This window comes from Heterodontus francisci, chromosome 27 (assembly GCF_036365525.1).
Source record: "Heterodontus francisci isolate sHetFra1 chromosome 27, sHetFra1.hap1, whole genome shotgun sequence".
Taxonomy (NCBI): Eukaryota; Metazoa; Chordata; class Chondrichthyes; order Heterodontiformes; family Heterodontidae; genus Heterodontus; species Heterodontus francisci.
The window spans coordinates 48,524,220-48,542,494 of NC_090397.1; the positions used below are offsets into that span (position 1 = coordinate 48,524,220).

At 53.6% G+C, this 18,275-nt stretch overlaps 1 protein-coding gene across 9 annotated transcripts in view; it reads right to left on the minus strand.

The window, feature by feature from the left end:
- Window positions 1-18,275, minus strand: part of LOC137384812 (kielin/chordin-like protein) — a 185,948-nt gene that overhangs the window by 49,932 nt on the left and 117,741 nt on the right. For all 9 annotated transcript variants that reach the window (XR_010977665.1, XM_068059321.1, XM_068059322.1 and 6 more), the window contains 2 exons: window positions 3,667-3,840; window positions 3,371-3,453 (listed from right to left, as the gene is read on the minus strand). Coding sequence is in view for 8 of the 9 variants with exons in the window: in XM_068059321.1 (XP_067915422.1) it covers window positions 3,371-3,453; window positions 3,667-3,840 (257 nt within the window). In the remaining variant the exon portion in view is untranslated. The remainder of the gene's footprint in view (window positions 1-3,370; window positions 3,454-3,666; window positions 3,841-18,275) is intronic.

Consider the following 18,275-nt stretch of genomic DNA (forward strand, 5'->3'; position numbering starts at 1 on the left):
AGAGACTGAGGGATTGGAGATGGAGGGAGAGAGACTGAGGGATTGGAGATGGAGGGAGAGAGACTGAGGGATTGGAGATGGAAGGAAAGAGACTGGGGGATTGGAGATGGAGGGAGAGAGAGACTGAGGGATTGGAGTTGAAGGGAGGGAGAGAGAGAGAGAGAGTGAGGGATTGGAGATGGAGGGAGAGAGAGACTGAGGGCTTGGAGATGGAGGGAGAGAGACTGAGGGATTGGAGATGGAGGGAGAGAGAGAGAGACTGAGGGCTTGGAAATGGAGGAGAGAGACTGAGGGCTTGGAGATGGAGGGAGAGAGACTGAGGGCTTGGAGATGGAGGGAGAGAGAGTGTGAGGGATTGGAGATGGGGAGAGAGAGAGTGAGGGATTGGAGATGGAGGGAGACGAGAGTGAGGGATTGGAGATGGAGGGAGAGAGAGAGTGAGGGATTGGAGATGGAGGGATAGAGAGAGACTGAGGGATTGAAGATGGGGGGACAGAGACTGAAGGATTGCAGATGGAGGGAGTGAGGGATTGGAGATTGATGGAGAGAAAGAGTGAGGGATTGGAGATGGAGGGAGAGAGAGAGAGTGAGGGATTGGAGATGGAGGGAGAGAGAGTGTGAGGGATTGGAGATGGAGGGAGAGAGAGAGTGAGATTGGAGATGGAGGGAGAGAGAGATGGAGGGAGAGAGAGACTGAGGGATTGGAGATGGAGGGAGAGAGAGACTGAGGAATTGGAGATGGAGGGAGAGAGAGACTGAGGGATTGGAGATGGAGGGAGAGAGAGAGAGACTGAGGGATTGGAGATGGAGGGAGAGAGAGAGACTGAGGACTTGGAAATGGAGGGATAGAGAGAGACTGAGGGATTGAAGATGGGGGGGACAGAGACTGAGGGATTGCAGATGGAGGGAGAGAGTGAGGGATTGGAGATTGACGGAGAGAAAGAGTGAGGGATTGGAGATGGAGAGAGAGATTGAGGGATTGGAGATGGAGAGAGAGAGACTGAGGGATTGGAAATGGAGAGAGAGAGAGAGACTGAGGGATTGGAAATGGAGAGAGAGAGACTGAGGGATTGAAGATGGGGGGACAGAGACTGAGGGATTGCAGATGGGGGGACAGAGACTGAGGGATTGCAGATGGAGGGAGAGAGTGAGGGATTGGAGATTGACAGAGAGAAAGAGTGAGGGATTGGAGATGGAGAGAGAGAAAGAGTGAGGGATTGGAGATGGAGAGAGAGAGACTGAGGGATTGGAAATGGAGAGAGAGAGAGACTGAGGGATTGGAAATGGAGGGAGACAGACTGAGGGAATAGAGATGGAGGGAGCGAGAGAGTGAGGGATTGGAGATGGAGGGAGCGAGAGAGTGAGGGATTGGAGGGAGGGAGAGAGACTGAGGGCTTGGAGATGGAGGGAGAGAGAGAGACTGAGGGCTTGAGATGGAGCAATAGAGAGAGACTGAGGGCTTGAAGATGGAGGGAGAGAGACTGAGGGATTGGAGGTGGAGGGAGAAAGAGACTGAGGGATTGGAGATGGAGGGAGAGTGTGAAGGATTGGAGATTGAGGGAGAGAGAGAGTGAGGGATTGGAGACGGAGGAAGATTGAGAGTGAGGGATTGGAATTGGAGGGAGAGAGAGAGTAAGGGATTGGAGATGGAGGGAGAGAGGGACTGAGGGATCGGAGATGGAAGGAGTGACACTGAGGGATTGGAAATGGAGAGAGAGAGAGTGAGGGATTGGAGACGGAGGGAGAGAGAGAGTGAGGGATTGGAGACGGAGGGAGAGAGAGAGTGAGGGATTGGAGACGGAGGGAGAGAGAGAGTGAGGGATTGGAGACGGAGGGAGAGAGAGAGTGAGGGATTGGAGACGGAGGGAGAGAGAGAGTGAGGGATTGGAGACGGAAGAAGAGAGAGAGTGAGGGATTGGAGACGGAGGGAGAGAGAGAGTGAGGGATTGGAGACGGAGGGAGAGAGAGAGTGAGGGATTGGAGACGGAGGGAGATAGAGAGTGAGGGATTGGAAATGGAGGGAGAGAGAAAGTGAGGGATTGGAAATGGAGGGAGAGAGAAAGTGAGGGATTGGAGATGGAGAGAGAGAGAAAGTGAGGGATTGGAGATGGAGAGAGAGAGTGAGGGATTGGAGGTGGAGGAAGAGAGAGAGTGAGGGATTGGAGATGGAGGGAGAGACAGTGAGGGATTGGAGATGGAGGGAGAAAGACTGAGGAATTGGAAATGGAGAGAGTGAGACTGAGGGTTTGGAGATGGAGGTTGGGAGACTGAGGGATTGGAGATGGAGGGAGAGAGAGACTGAGGAATTGGAGATGGAGGGAGGGAGAGACTGAGGGATTGGAGATGGAGGGAGAGAGAGACTGAGGGATGGAGTTGGAGGGAGAGAGAGACTGACGGATTGGAGATGAAGGGAGAGAGAGTGAGGGACTGGAGATGGAGGGAGAGAGACTAAGGGATTGTGGATGGAGGGACAGAGACTGAGGGATTGGAGATGGAGAGAGAGACTGAGGGATTGGAGATGGAGAGAGAGAGAGAGACTGAGGGATTGGAGATGGAGGGAGAGTCTGAGGGATTGGAGATGGAGGGAGAGAGTCTGAGGGATTGGAGATGGAGGGAGAGAGACTGAGGGATTGGAGTTTGAGGGAAAGAGAATGAGGGATTGGAGATGAATAGAGAGAGACTGAAGGATTGGAAATGGAGGGAGAGAGACTGAGGGATTGGAGATGGAGGGACTGAGGGATTGGAAATGGAGGGAGTGACACTGAGGGATTGGAAATGGAGAGAGTGAGACTGAGGGTTTGGAGATGGAGGTTGAGAGACAGAGGGGTTGGAGATGGAGGGAGAGAGAGACTGAGGGATTGGAGATGGAGGGAGTGAGATACTGAGGGATTGGAGATGGAGGGAGAAAGAGACTGAGGGATTGGAGATGGAGGGAGAGAGAGACTGAGGGATTGGAGATGGAGAGAGAGAGAGTGAGGGATTGGAGATGGAGGGGGAGAGAGACTGAGAGATTGGAGATGGAGGGAGAGAGACTGAAGGATTGGAGACGTAGGGAGAGAGAGAGAGTGAGGGATTGGAGATGGAGGGGGAGAGAGACTGAGAGATTGGAGATGGAGGGAGAGAGACTGAAGGATTGGAGACGTAGGGAGAGAGAGAGAGTGAGGGATTGGAGATGGAGGGAGAGACAAACATTTTTGCATCACAAACTGCGGACAAATAGTGTTTTGGTGGAAGATCAGCCATGATCTAATTGAATGGCACAGCAGGCTGGAGGGGCTGAATGGCCTACTACTGCTCCTATTTCCTACATCCCAAATCAAACTAACTCAAATCTGTCTCTGCATCAGGATAGAATTCTCTCCATACTTACTGTGCAGTGACAATTCTTGCACTTGTTAGTGGGGTGTGGAAAATCAGCACCATTGGGGTATTCCTTCCCTGCATACTGACAACCTGCAGAGACACACACAGCATTGCTCAAAGTATTCCCTGCACCATCTCCGGAACTGTACGCACTCCCTTCTCTCCTTTATCCATCAGTCAGTCCACAGTCTATCCATTGTCCATCTGCCCCTCGGTCTGTCTCTCCGTCTGCCCCTCCTTCTGTCAGTCCTCCCCACTCCTTCTGTTGGTCCGCTCCCCCACCTCAGCAGCCCAACCTGTTACCGTTGCAGTTGTTTTGACAGCAGGACCCAGACAATGGGTAGGAGCAGAGGGCGCTGATGCAGTCCTTCTTCTCACAGGTCACCTGGCCGTTCAAACAGGTACATTCCTGGCACGGGTTGATGGGGTTTGGGAAACGCTGACCATCCAATAATACTCGCTCCTCAAACACACAGTCTGCAGATGAAAACACAAGGTGGCAATCACAAAGGCCCTTTAACCCAATCCCCCATCCCGCTCCCACTCCCAGGTGCTTTCTCACTTCTCCCCCTCACAAATGTCACGGTAATGTTGATGAAATGGTCAGTGCCAGTGGAAATGTACCCCAGTGAGAGTCAGTGCCTGTGGAGATGCACCCCAGTGAGAGTCAGTGCCAATGAATGGTCAGTGCCAGTGGAACAATACCCCAGTGAGAGTCAGTGCCAGTGGAACAGCATCCCAATGAGAGTCAGTGCCAGTGAACCTGTACCCCAAAGAGAGTCAGTGCCAGTGAAACAGTATCCCAGTGAGAGTCAATGCCAGTGGAACTGTATCCCAGTGAGAGTCAGTGCCAGTGGAGCTGTATCCCAGTGAGAGTCAGTGCCAGTAGAACTGTACCCCAGTGAGAGTCAGTGCCAGTAGAACTGTACCCCAGTGAGAGTCAGTGCCGGTGGAACTGTACCCCAGTGAGAGTCAGTGCCGGTGGAACTGTACCCCAGTGAGAGTCAGTGCCGGTGGAACTGTACCCCAGTGAGAGTCAGTGCCGGTGGAACTGTACTCCAGTGAGAGTCAGTGCTTGTGTAACTGTACTCCAGTGAGAGTCAGTGCCTGTGGAACTGTATCCCAGTGAGAGTCAGTGCCTGTGGAACTGTACCCCAGTGAGAGTCAGTGCCTGTGTAACTGTACCCCAGTGAGAGTCAGTGCCTGTGGAACTGCTTCCCAGTGAGTCAGTGCCTGTGGAACTGCACCTCAGTGAGAGTCAGTGCCTGTGGAACTGGACCCCAGTAAGAGTCAGTGCCTGTGGAGCAGTACCCCAGTGAAAGTCAGTCAATGAAATTGTCAGTGCCAGTGGAACAGTACCCCAGAGATAGTCAGTGCCAGTGGAAATGTACTCAAGTGAGAGTCAGTGCCTGTGGAACTGAACCACAGTGAGTCAGTGCCTTTGAAACTGTACCCCAGTGAGAGTCAGTGTCAATGAAATGGTCAGTGCCAGTGGAACTGTATCCCAGTGAGAGTCAGTGCCTGTGGAACTGTATCACTGTGAGGGTAAGTGCCAGTGGAACTGAACCCCAGTGAGTCAGTGCCTGTGAAACAGTACCCAAGTGAGAGTCAGTGCCAGTAGCACTGTACCCCAGTGAGAGTCAGTGCGAGTGGGACTGTACACCAGTGTGAGTCAGTGCCTTTGGAACTGTACCCCAGTAAGAGTCAGTGCCTCTGGAACTGTACTCCAGTGAGAGTCAGTGCATGTGGAACTGTACTCCAGTGAGAGTCAGTGCCTGTGGAACTGCTTCCAAGTGAGTCAGTGCCCATGGAATTGCGCCTCAGTGAGAGTCAGTGCCAGTGGAACTTTACCCCAGTGAGAGTCAGTGCCAGTGGAACTGTACCCCAGTGAGAGTCAGTGCCAGTGGAACTGTATCCGTGTGAGGGTCAGTGCCAGTGGAACTGTACCCCAGAGAGTTAGTACCAGTGAAACAGTACCCAAGTGAGAGTCAGTGCCAGTGGAACTGCACCCCAGTGAGAGTCAGTGCCAATGAAATGGTCAGTGCCAGTGGAACAGAACCCCAGTGAGAGTCAGTGCCAGTGGAACTGTACCCCAGTGAGAGTCAGTGCCAGTGGAACTGTATCCGTGTGAGGGTCAGTGCCAGTGGAACTGTACCCCAGAGAGTTAGTACCAGTGAAACAGTACCCAAGTGAGAGTCAGTGCCAGTGGAACAGTACCCCAGTGAGAGTCAGTGCCAGTGGAACAGTACCCCAGTGAGAGTAATTGTCAGAAGAACTGTACCCCAGTGTCAGTCAGTGCCTGTGGAACTGTCCCCCAGTGAGAGTCAGTGCCTGTGGAACTGCTTCCAAGTGAGTCAGTGCCCATGGAATTGCGCCTCAGTGAGAGTCAGTGCCTGTGGAACTTTACCCCAGTGAGAGTCAGTGCCAATGAAATGGTCAGTGCCAGTGGAACAGAACCCCAGTGAGAGTCAGTGCCAGTGGAACTGTACCCCAGTGAGAGTCAGTGCCAGTGGAACTGTATCCGTGTGAGGGTCAGTGCCAGTGGAACTGTACCCCAGAGAGTTAGTGCCAGTGAAACAGTACCCCAGTGAGAGTCAGTGCCAGTGGAACAGTACCCCAGTGAGAGTCAGTGCCAGTGGAACAGTACCCCAGTGAGAGTAATTGTCAGAAGAACTGTACCCCAGTGTCAGTCAGTGCCTGTGGAACTGTCCCCCAGTGAGAGTCAATGCCTATGGAACTGCACCCCAGTGAGAGTCAGTGCCAGTGGAACTTTATCCCAATGAGAGTCAGTGCCAGTGGAACTGTACCCCAGTGAGAGTCAGTGCCAATTGAACTGTACCCCAGTGAGAGTCAGTGCCAATTGAACTGTACCCCAGTGAGAGTTAGTGCCAAATGAACTGTACCCCAGTGAGAGTCAGTGCATGTGGAACTGTACTCCACTGAGAGTCGGTGCCTGAGGAACTGTATCCCAGTGAGAGTCAGTGCCTGTGGAACTGTATCCCTGTGAGGGTAAGTGCCAGTGGAACTGTACCCCAGTGAGTCAGTGCCTGTGGAACTGTACTCCAGTGAGTCAGTGCCTGTGGAACTGTACTCCAGTGAGAGTCAGTGCCTGTGGAACTGGATCCCAGTGAGAGTCAGTGCCTGTGGAACAGCTTCCCAGTGAGTCAGTACCTGTGGAACTGCACCCCAGTGAGAGTCAATGCCAATGAAATGGTCAGTGCCAGTGGAACTGTACCCCAATAAGAGTCAGTGCCAATGAAATGGTCAGTGCCAGTGGAACAGCATCCCAGTGGGAGTCAGTGCCAGTGGAACTGTACCCCAGTGAGTGTCAATGCCTGTGCAGCTGTACCCCAGTGAGAGTCAGTGTCAATGAAATGGTCAGTGCCATTGGAACAGTACCCCAGTGAGAGTCAGTGCCAGTGGAACAGTACCCCAGTAAGAGTCAGTGCCAGTGGAACTGCACCCCAGCGACAGTCAGTGCCAGTAGAACTGTACCTCTGAGAGTCAGTGCCAGTGGAACTGTATCCCAGTGAGAGTCAGTGCCAGTGGAACTGTACCCCAGTGAGAGTCAGTGCCTGTGGAACTGTCCCCCAGTGAGAATCAGTGCCAGTGGAACTGTACCCCAGTGAGTGTCAGTGCCTGTGGAACGGTACATTTTTGTGAGTCAGTGCCGATGAAATGGTCAGTGCCTGTGGAACTGTATCCCAGTGAGAGTCAGTGCCTGTGGAACTGTATCCCTGTGAGCGTCAGTGCCAGTGGAACTGTACCCCAGAGGGTCAGTGCCAGTGAAACAGTACCCCAGTGAGAGTCAGTGCCAGTGGAACAGTACCCCAGTGAGAGTCAGTGCCAGTAGAACTGTCCACCAGTGAGAGTCAGTGCCAGTGGAACTGTATCCCTGTGAGAGTCAGTGCCTGTGGAACAGCACCCCTGTGAGAGTCAGTGCCTGTGGAACAGTACCCCAGAAAGAGTCAGTGCCAGTGGAACAGTACCCCAGAAAGAGTCAGTGCCAGTGGAACTGTACCCCAGTGAGAGTCAGTGCCTGTGGAACTGTACCCCTGAAAGAGTCAGTGCCAGTGGGACTGTACCCCAGTGAGAGTCAGTGCCAATGAAATGGTCAGTGCCAGTGGAACAGTATCCCAGTGAGAGTCAGTGCCAGAAGAACGGTACCCCAGAGAGTCAGTGCCTGTGTACCTGTACTCCAGTGAGAGCCAGTGCCTGTGGAACTGTACTCCAGTGAGAGTCAGTGCCTGTGGAACTGTACTCCAGTGAGAGTCAGTGCCTGTGGAACTGTACTCCAGTGAGAGTCAGTGCCTGTGGAACTGTATCCCAGTGAGAGTCAGTGCTAGTGGAACTGTATCCCAGTGAGAGTCAGTGCTCGTGGTACTGTATCCCAGTGAGAGTCAGTGCTCGTGGTACTGTATCCCAGTGAGAGTCAGTGCCTGTGGAACTGTACCCCAGTGAGAGTCAGTGCCTGTGGAACTATACCCCAGTAAGAGTCAGTGCCTGTGGAGCAGTACCCCAGTGAGATTCTGTGTCAATGAAATGGTCAGTGCCAGTGGAACAGTACCCCAGTGATAGTCAGTGCCAGTGGAAATGTACTCAAGTGAGAGTCAGTGCCTGTGGAACTGTATCCCAGTGAGAGTCAGTGCCAGTGGAACTGTACCCCAGTGAGAGTCAGTGCCTGTGGAACTGTCCCCCAGTGAGAATCAGTGCCAGTGGAACTGTACCCCAGTGAGTGTCAGTGCCTGTGGAACGGTACATTTTTGTGAGTCAGTGCCGATGAAATGGTCAGTGCCTGTGGAACTGTATCCCAGTGAGAGTCAGTGCCTGTGGAACTGTATCCCTGTGAGCGTCAGTGCCAGTGGAACTGTACCCCAGAGGGTCAGTGCCAGTGAAACAGTACCCCAGTGAGAGTCAGTGCCAGTGGAACAGTACCCCAGTGAGAGTCAGTGCCAGTAGAACTGTCCACCAGTGAGAGTCAGTGCCAGTGGAACTGTATCCCTGTGAGAGTCAGTGCCTGTGGAACAGCACCCCTGTGAGAGTCAGTGCCTGTGGAACAGTACCCCAGAAAGAGTCAGTGCCAGTGGAACAGTACCCCAGAAAGAGTCAGTGCCAGTGGAACTGTACCCCAGTGAGAGTCAGTGCCTGTGGAACTGTACCCCTGAAAGAGTCAGTGCCAGTGGGACTGTACCCCAGTGAGAGTCAGTGCCAATGAAATGGTCAGTGCCAGTGGAACAGTATCCCAGTGAGAGTCAGTGCCAGAAGAACGGTACCCCAGTGAGAGTCAGTGCCTGTGTACCTGTACTCCAGTGAGAGCCAGTGCCTGTGGAACTGTACTCCAGTGAGAGTCAGTGCCTGTGGAACTGTACTCCAGTGAGAGTCAGTGCTAGTGGAACTGTATCCCAGTGAGAGTCAGTGCTAGTGGAACTGTATCCCAGTGAGAGTCAGTGCTCGTGGTACTGTATCCCAGTGAGAGTCAGTGCCTGTGGAACTGTACCCCAGTGAGAGTCAGTGCCTGTGGAACTATACCCCAGTAAGAGTCAGTGCCTGTGGAGCAGTACCCCAGTGAGATTCTGTGTCAATGAAATGGTCAGTGCCAGTGGAACAGTACCCCAGTGATAGTCAGTGCCAGTGGAAATGTACTCAAGTGAGAGTCAGTGCCTGTGGAACTGTATCCCAGTGAGAGTCAGTGCCTGTGGAACTGTATCCCAGTGAGAGTCAGTGCCAGTGGAACTGAACCCCAGTGAGTCAGTGCCTGTGAAACAGTACCCAAGTGAGAGTCAGTGCGAGTGGGACTGTACACCAGTGTGAGTCAGTGCTTATGGAACTGTACTCCAGTGAGAGTCAGTGCCAATGAAATGGTCAGTGCCAGTGGAACAGTACCCCAGTGAGAGTCAGTGCCAGTGGAACAGCACCCCAGTGAGAGTCAGTGCCAGTGGAACAGCACCCCAGTGGGAGTCAGTGCCAGTGGAACTGTACCCCAGTGAGAGTCAGTGTCAATGAAATGGTCAGTGCCAGTGGAACTGTACTCCAGTGAGAGACAATGCCAGTGGAACTGTACCCCAGTAAGAGTCAGTGCCTGTGGAACTGTACTCCAGTGAGAGTCAGTGCATGTGGAACTGTACTCCAGTGAGAGTCAGTGCATGTGGAACTGCTTCCAAGTGAGTCAGTGCCCACGGAATTGCACCTCAGTGAGCGTCAGTGCCTGTGGAACTGTACCCCAGTAAGAGTCAGTGCCTGTGGAACTTTACCCCAGTAAGAGTCAGTGCCAATGAAATGGTCAGTGCCAGTGGAACAGAAACCCAGTGAGAGTCAGTGCCAGTGGAACAGCACCCCAGTGGGAGTCAGTGCCAGTGGAACAGCACCCCAGTGGGAGTCAGTGCCAGTGGAACAGCACCCCAGTGGGAGTCAATGCAAGTGGAGCTGTACCCCAGTGAGAGTCAGTGCCAATGGAACAGTACCCCAGTGATAGTCAGTGCCAGTGTAACAGTACCCCAGTGAGAGTCAGTGCCAGTGGAACTGTACCCCAGTGAGAGTCAGTGCCAATTGAACTGTACCCCAGTGAGAGTCAGTGCCTGTGGAACTGTACCACAGTGAGAGTCAGTGCCTGTGGAACTCGATCCCAGTGAGAGTAAGTGCCTGTGGAACTGCTTCCCAGTGAGTCAGTGCCAGTTGAACTGTCCCCCAGTGAGAATCAGTCCCAGTGGAACTGTACCCCAGTGAGAGTCAGTGCCAGTGGAACTGTCCCCCAGTGAGAATCAGTGCCAGTGGAACTGTCCCCCAGTGAGAGTCAGTGCCTGTGGAATGGTACATTTTTGTGAGTCAGTGCCGATGAAATGGTCAGTGCCTGTGGAACTGTACTCCAGTGAGAGTCAGTGCCAGTAGAACTGTCCCCCAGTGAGAATCAGTGCCAGTAGAACTGTCCCCCAGTGAGAGTCAGTGCCAGTGGAACTGTCCCCCAGTGAGAGTCAGTGCCAGTGGAACTGTATCCCAGTGAGAGTCAGTGCCAGTGGAACTGTATCCCAGTGAGAGTCAGTGCCAGTGGAACTGTATCCCAGTGAGAGTCAGTGCCAGTGGAACTGTATCCCAGTGAGAGTCAGTGCCAGTGGAACTGTATCCCAGTGAGAGTCAGTGCCAGTGGAACTGTATCCCAGTGAGAGTCAGTGCCAGTGGAACTGTATCCCAGTGAGAGTCAGTGCCAGTGGAACTGTATCCCAGTGAGAGTCAGTGCCAGTGGAACTGTATCCCAGTGAGAGTCAGTGCCAGTGGAACTGTATCCCAGTGAGAGTCAGTAGCAGTGGAACTGTATCCCAGTGAGTGTCAGTACCAGTGGAACTGTATCCCAGTGAGAGTCAGTGCCAGAGGAACTGTATCCCAGTGAGAGTCAGTGCCAGTGGAACTGTATCCCAGTGAGACTCTGTACCAGTGGAACTGTACTCCAGTGAGAGACAATGCCAGTGGAACTGTACCCCAGTAAGAGTCAGTGCCTGTGGAACTGTACTCCAGTGAGAGTCAGTGCATGTGGAACTGTACTCCAGTGAGAGTCAGTGCATGTGGAACTGCTTCCAAGTGAGTCAGTGCCCATGGAATTGCACCTCAGTGAGCGTCAGTGCCTGTGGAACTGTACCCCAGTAAGAGTCAGTGCCTGTGGAACTTTACCCCAGTAAGAGTCAGTGCCAATGAAATGGTCAATGCCAGTGGAACAGAACCCCAGTGAGAGTCAGTGCCAGTGGAACAGCACCCCAGTGGGAGTCAGTGCCAGTGGAACAGCACCCCAGTGGGAGTCAGTGCCAGTGGAACAGCACCCCAGTGGGAGTCAGTGCCAGTGGAACAGCACCCCAGTGGGAGTCAGTGCCAGTGGAACAGCACCCCAGTGGGAGTCAGTGCCAGTGGAACAGCACCCCAGTGATAGTCAGTGCCAGTGTAACAGTACCCCAGTGAGAGTCAGTGCCAGTGGAACTGTATCCGTGTGAGAGTCAGTGCCAGTGGAACAGTACCCCAGTGAGAGTCAGTGCCAGTGGAACAGTACCCCAGTGAGAGTCAGTGCCAGTAGAACTGTACCCCAGTGAGAGTCAGTGTCAGTAGAACTGTACCCCAGTGTCAGTCAGTGCCTGTGGAACTGTCCCCCAGTGAGAGTCAATGCCTGTGGAGCTGTACCCCAGTGAGAGTCTGTGTCAATGAAATGGTCAGTGCCATTGGAATAGTGCCCCAGTGAGAGTCAGTGCCAGTGGAACAGTACCCCAGTGAGAGTCAGTGCCAGTGGAACAGTACCCCAGTGAGAGTCAGTGCCAGTGGAACAGTACCCCAGTGAGAGTCAGTGCCAGTGGAACTGTACCCCAGTGAGAGTCAGTGCCTGTGGAACAGCACCCCTGTGAGAGTCAGTGCCTGTGGAACAGTACCCCAGAAAGAGTCAGTGCCAGTGGAACAGTACCCCAGAAAGAGTCAGTGCCAGTGGAACTGTACCCCAGTGAGAGTCAGTGCCTGTGGAACTGTACCCCTGAAAGAGTCAGTGCCAGTGGGACTGTACCCCAGTGAGAGTCAGTGCCAATGAAATGGTCAGTGCCAGTGGAACAGTATCCCAGTGAGAGTCAGTGCCAGAAGAACGGTACCCCAGTGAGAGTCAGTGCTAGTGGAACTGTATCCCAGTGAGAGTCAGTGCTCGTGGTACTGTATCCCAGTGAGAGTCAGTGCCTGTGGAACTGTACCCCAGTGAGAGTCAGTGCCTGTGGAACTATACCCCAGTAAGAGTCAGTGCCTGTGGAGCAGTACCCCAGTGAGATTCTGTGTCAATGAAATGGTCAGTGCCAGTGGAACAGTACCCCAGTGATAGTCAGTGCCAGTGGAAATGTACTCAAGTGAGAGTCAGTGCCTGTGGAACTGTATCCCAGTGAGAGTCAGTGCCTGTGGAACTGTATCCCAGTGAGAGTCAGTGCCAGTGGAACTGAACCCCAGTGAGTCAGTGCCTGTGAAACAGTACCCAAGTGAGAGTCAGTGCGAGTGGGACTGTACACCAGTGTGAGTCAGTGCCAGTGGAACAGTACCCCAGTGAGAGTCAGTGCCAGTGGAACAGCACCCCAGTGGGAGTCAGTGCCAGTGGAACTGTACCCCAGTGAGAGTCAGTGTCAATGAAATGGTCAGTGCCAGTGGAACTGTACCCCAGTAAGAGTCAGTGCCTGTGGAACTGTACTCCAGTGAGAGTCAGTGCATGTGGAACTGTACTCCAGTGAGAGTCAGTGCATGTGGAACTGCTTCCAAGTGAGTCAGTGCCCACGGAATTGCACCTCAGTGAGCGTCAGTGCCTGTGGAACTGTACCCCAGTAAGAGTCAGTGCCTGTGGAACTTTACCCCAGTAAGAGTCAGTGCCAATGAAATGGTCAGTGCCAGTGGAACAGAACCCCAGTGAGAGTCAGTGCCAGTGGAACAGCACCCCAGTGGGAGTCAGTGCCAGTGGAACAGCACCCCAGTGGGAGTCAGTGCCAGTGGAACAGCACCCCAGTGGGAGTCAGTGCCAGTGGAACAGCACCCCAGTGGGAGTCAACGCATGTGGAGCTGTACCCCAGTGAGAGTCAGTGCCTGTGGAACTATACCCCAGTAAGAGTCAGTGCCTGTGGAGCAGTACCCCAGTGAGATTCTGTGTCAATGAAATGGTCAGTGCCAGTGGAACAGTACCCCAGTGATAGTCAGTGCCAGTGGAAATGTACTCAAGTGAGAGTCAGTGCCTGTGGAACTGTATCCCAGTGAGAGTCAGTGCCTGTGGAACTGTATCCCAGTGAGAGTCAGTGCCAGTGGAACTGTACCCCAGTGAGAGTCAGTGCCTGTGGAACTGTCCCCCAGTGAGAATCAGTGCCAGTGGAACTGTACCCCAGTGAGTGTCAGTGCCTGTGGAACGGTACATTTTTGTGAGTCAGTGCCGATGAAATGGTCAGTGCCTGTGGAACTGTATCCCAGTGAGAGTCAGTGCCTGTGGAACTGTATCCCTGTGAGCGTCAGTGCCAGTGGAACTGTACCCCAGAGGGTCAGTGCCAGTGAAACAGTACCCCAGTGAGAGTCAGTGCCAGTGGAACAGTACCCCAGTGAGAGTCAGTGCCAGTAGAACTGTCCACCAGTGAGAGTCAGTGCCAGTGGAACTGTATCCCTGTGAGAGTCAGTGCCTGTGGAACAGCACCCCTGTGAGAGTCAGTGCCTGTGGAACAGTACCCCAGAAAGAGTCAGTGCCAGTGGAACAGTACCCCAGAAAGAGTCAGTGCCAGTGGAACTGTACCCCAGTGAGAGTCAGTGCCTGTGGAACTGTACCCCTGAAAGAGTCAGTGCCAGTGGGACTGTACCCCAGTGAGAGTCAGTGCCAATGAAATGGTCAGTGCCAGTGGAACAGTATCCCAGTGAGAGTCAGTGCCAGAAGAACGGTACCCCAGTGAGAGTCAGTGCCTGTGTACCTGTACTCCAGTGAGAGCCAGTGCCTGTGGAACTGTACTCCAGTGAGAGTCAGTGCCTGTGGAACTGTACTCCAGTGAGAGTCAGTGCTAGTGGAACTGTATCCCAGTGAGAGTCAGTGCTAGTGGAACTGTATCCCAGTGAGAGTCAGTGCTCGTGGTACTGTATCCCAGTGAGAGTCAGTGCCTGTGGAACTGTACCCCAGTGAGAGTCAGTGCCTGTGGAACTATACCCCAGTAAGAGTCAGTGCCTGTGGAGCAGTACCCCAGTGAGATTCTGTGTCAATGAAATGGTCAGTGCCAGTGGAAGAGTACCCCAGTGATAGTCAGTGCCAGTGGAAATGTACTCAAGTGAGAGTCAGTGCCTGTGGAACTGTATCCCAGTGAGAGTCAGCGCCTGTGGAACTGTATCCCAGTGAGAGTCAGTGCCAGTGGAACTGAACCCCAGTGAGTCAGTGCCTGTGAAACAGTACCCCAGTGATAGTCAGTGCCAGTGGAACAGCACCCCAGTGAGAGTCAGTGCCAGTGGAACAGCACCCCAGTGGGAGTCAGTGCCAGTGGAACTGTACCCCAGTGAGAGTCAGTGTCAATGAAATGGTCAGTGCCAGTGGAACTGTACTCCAGTGAGAGACAATGCCAGTGGAACTGTACCCCAGTAAGAGTCAGTGCCTGTGGAACTGTACTCCAGTGAGAGTCAGTGCATGTGGAACTGTACTCCAGTGAGAGTCAGTGCATGTGGAACTGCTTCCAAGTGAGTCAGTGCCCACGGAATTGCACCTCAGTGAGCGTCAGTGCCTGTGGAACTGTACCCCAGTAAGAGTCAGTGCCTGTGGAACTTTACCCCAGTAAGAGTCAGTGCCAATGAAATGGTCAGTGCCAGTGGAACAGAAACCCAGTGAGAGTCAGTGCCAGTGGAACAGCACCCCAGTGGGAGTCAGTGCCAGTGGAACAGCACCCCAGTGGGAGTCAGTGCCAGTGGAACAGCACCCCAGTGGGAGTCAATGCAAGTGGAGCTGTACCCCAGTGAGAGTCAGTGCCAATGGAACAGTACCCCAGTGATAGTCAGTGCCAGTGTAACAGTACCCCAGTGAGAGTCAGTGCCAGTGGAACTGTACCCCAGTGAGAGTCAGTGCCAATTGAACTGTACCCCAGTGAGAGTCAGTGCCTGTGGAACTGTACCACAGTGAGAGTCAGTGCCTGTGGAACTCGATCCCAGTGAGAGTAAGTGCCTGTGGAACTGCTTCCCAGTGAGAGTCAGTGCCAGTTGAACTGTCCCCCAGTGAGAATCAGTCCCAGTGGAACTGTACCCCAGTGAGAGTCAGTGCCAGTGGAACTGTCCCCCAGTGAGAATCAGTGCCAGTGGAACTGTCCCCCAGTGAGAGTCAGTGCCTGTGGAATGGTACATTTTTGTGAGTCAGTGCCGATGAAATGGTCAGTGCCTGTGGAACTGTACTCCAGTGAGAGTCAGTGCCAGTAGAACTGTCCCCCAGTGAGAATCAGTGCCAGTAGAACTGTCCCCCAGTGAGAGTCAGTGCCAGTAGAACTGTCCCCCAGTGAGAGTCAGTGCCAGTAGAACTGTCCCCCAGTGAGAGTCAGTGCCAGTGGAACTGTATCCCAGTGAGAGTCAGTGCCAGTGGAACTGTATCCCAGTGAGAGTCAGTGCCAGTGGAACTGTATCCCAGTGAGAGTCAGTGCCAGTGGAACTGTATCCCAGTGAGAGTCAGTGCCAGTGGAACTGTATCCCAGTGAGAGTCAGTGCCAGTGGAACTGTATCCCAGTGAGAGTCAGTGCCAGTGGAACTGTATCCCAGTGAGAGTCAGTGCCAGTGGAACTGTATCCCAGTGAGAGTCAGTGCCAGTGGAACTGTATCCCAGTGAGAGTCAGTACCAGTGGAACTGTATCCCAGTGAGAGTCAGTAGCAGTGGAACTGTATCCCAGTGAGTGTCAGTACCAGTGGAACTGTATCCCAGTGAGAGTCAGTGCCAGAGGAACTGTATCCCAGTGAGAGTCAGTGCCAGTGGAACTGTATCCCAGTGAGACTCTGTACCAGTGGAACTGTACTCCAGTGAGAGACAATGCCAGTGGAACTGTACCCCAGTAAGAGTCAGTGCCTGTGGAACTGTACTCCAGTGAGAGTCAGTGCATGTGGAACTGTACTCCAGTGAGAGTCAGTGCATGTGGAACTGCTTCCAAGTGAGTCAGTGCCCATGGAATTGCACCTCAGTGAGCGTCAGTGCCTGTGGAACTGTACCCCAGTAAGAGTCAGTGCCTGTGGAACTTTACCCCAGTAAGAGTCAGTGCCAATGAAATGGTCAATGCCAGTGGAACAGAACCCCAGTGAGAGTCAGTGCCAGTGGAACAGCACCCCAGTGGGAGTCAGTGCCAGTGGAACAGCACCCCAGTGGGAGTCAGTGCCAGTGGAACAGCACCCCAGTGGGAGTCAGTGCCAGTGGAACAGCACCCCAGTGGGAGTCAGTGCCAGTGGAACAGCACCCCAGTGATAGTCAGTGCCAGTGTAACAGTACCCCAGTGAGAGTCAGTGCCAGTGGAACTGTATCCGTGTGAGAGTCAGTGCCAGTGGAACAGTACCCCAGTGAGAGTCAGTGCCAGTGGAACAGTACCCCAGTGAGAGTCAGTGCCAGTAGAACTGTACCCCAGTGAGAGTCAGTGTCAGTAGAACTGTACCCCAGTGTCAGTCAGTGCCTGTGGAACTGTCCCCCAGTGAGAGTCAATGCCTGTGGAGCTGTACCCCAGTGAGAGTCTGTGTCAATGAAATGGTCAGTGCCATTGGAATAGTGCCCCAGTGAGAGTCAGTGCCAGTGGAACAGTACCCCAGTGAGAGTCAGTGCCAGTGGAACAGTACCCCAGTGAGAGTCAGTGCCAGTGGAACAGTACCCCAGTGAGAGTCAGCGCCAGTGGAACTGTACCCCTGTGAGAGTCAGTGCCTGTGGAACAGCACCCCTGTGAGAGTCAGTGCCTGTGGAACAGTACCCCAGAAAGAGTCAGTGCCAGTGGAACAGTACCCCAGAAAGAGTCAGTGCCAGTGGAACAGTACCCCAGAAAGAGTCAGTGCCTGTGGAACTGTACCCCTGAAAGAGTCAGTGCCAGTGGAACTGTACCCCTGAAAGAGTCAGTGCCAGTGGGACTGTACCCCAGTGAGAGTCAGTGCCAATGAAATGGTCAGTGCCAGTGGAACAGTATCCCAGTGAGAGTCAGTGCCAGAAGAACGGTACCCCAGTGAGAGTCAGTGCCTGTGTACCTGTACTCCAGTGAGAGCCAGTGCCTGTGGAACTGTACTCCAGTGAGAGTCAGTGCTAGTGGAACTGTATCCCAGTGAGAGTCAGTGCTCGTGGTACTGTATCCCAGTGAGAGTCAGTGCCTGTGGAACTGTACCCCAGTGAGAGTCAGTGCCTGTGGAACTATACCCCAGTAAGAGTCAGTGCCTGTGGGGCAGTACCCCAGTGAGATTCTGTGTCAATGAAATGGTCAGTGCCAGTGGAACAGTACCCCAGTGATAGTCAGTGCCAGTGGAAATGTACTCAAGTGAGAGTCAGTGCCTGTGGAACTGTATCCCAGTGAGAGTCAGTGCCTGTGGAACTGTATCCCAGTGAGAGTCAGTGCCAGTGGAACTGAACCCCAGTGAGTCAGTGCCTGTGAAACAGTACCCAAGTGAGAGTCAGTGCGAGTGGGACTGTACACCAGTGTGAGTCAGTGCCAGTGGAACAGTACCCCAGTGAGAGTCAGTGCCAGTGGAACAGCACCCCAGTGGGAGTCAGTGCCAGTGGAACTGTACCCCAGTGAGAGTCAGTGTCAATGAAATGGTCAGTGCCAGTGGAACTGTACCCCAGTAAGAGTCAGTGCCTGTGGAACTGTACTCCAGTGAGAGTCAGTGCATGTGGAACTGTACTCCAGTGAGAGTCAGTGCATGTGGAACTGCTTCCAAGTGAGTCAGTGCCCACGGAATTGCACCTCAGTGAGCGTCAGTGCCTGTGGAACTGTACCCCAGTAAGAGTCAGTGCCTGTGGAACTTTACCCCAGTAAGAGTCAGTGCCAATGAAATGGTCAGTGCCAGTGGAACAGAACCCCAGTGAGAGTCAGTGCCAGTGGAACAGCACCCCAGTGGGAGTCAGTGCCAGTGGAACAGCACCCCAGTGGGAGTCAGTGCCAGTGGAACAGCACCCCAGTGGGAGTCAGTGCCAGTGGAACAGCACCCCAGTGGGAGTCAATGCATGTGGAGCTGTACCCCAGTGAGAGTCAGTGCCAGTGTAACAGTACCCCAGTGAGAGTCAGTGCCAGTGGAACTGTATCCGTGTGAGAGTCAGTGTCAGTAGAACTGTACCCCAGTGTCAGTCAGTGCCTGTGGAACTGTCCCCCAGTGAGAGTCAATGCCTGTGGAGCTGTACCCCAGTGAGAGTCTGTGTCAATGGAATGGTCAGTGCCATTGGAATAGTGCCCCAGTGAGAGTCAGTGCCAGTGGAACAG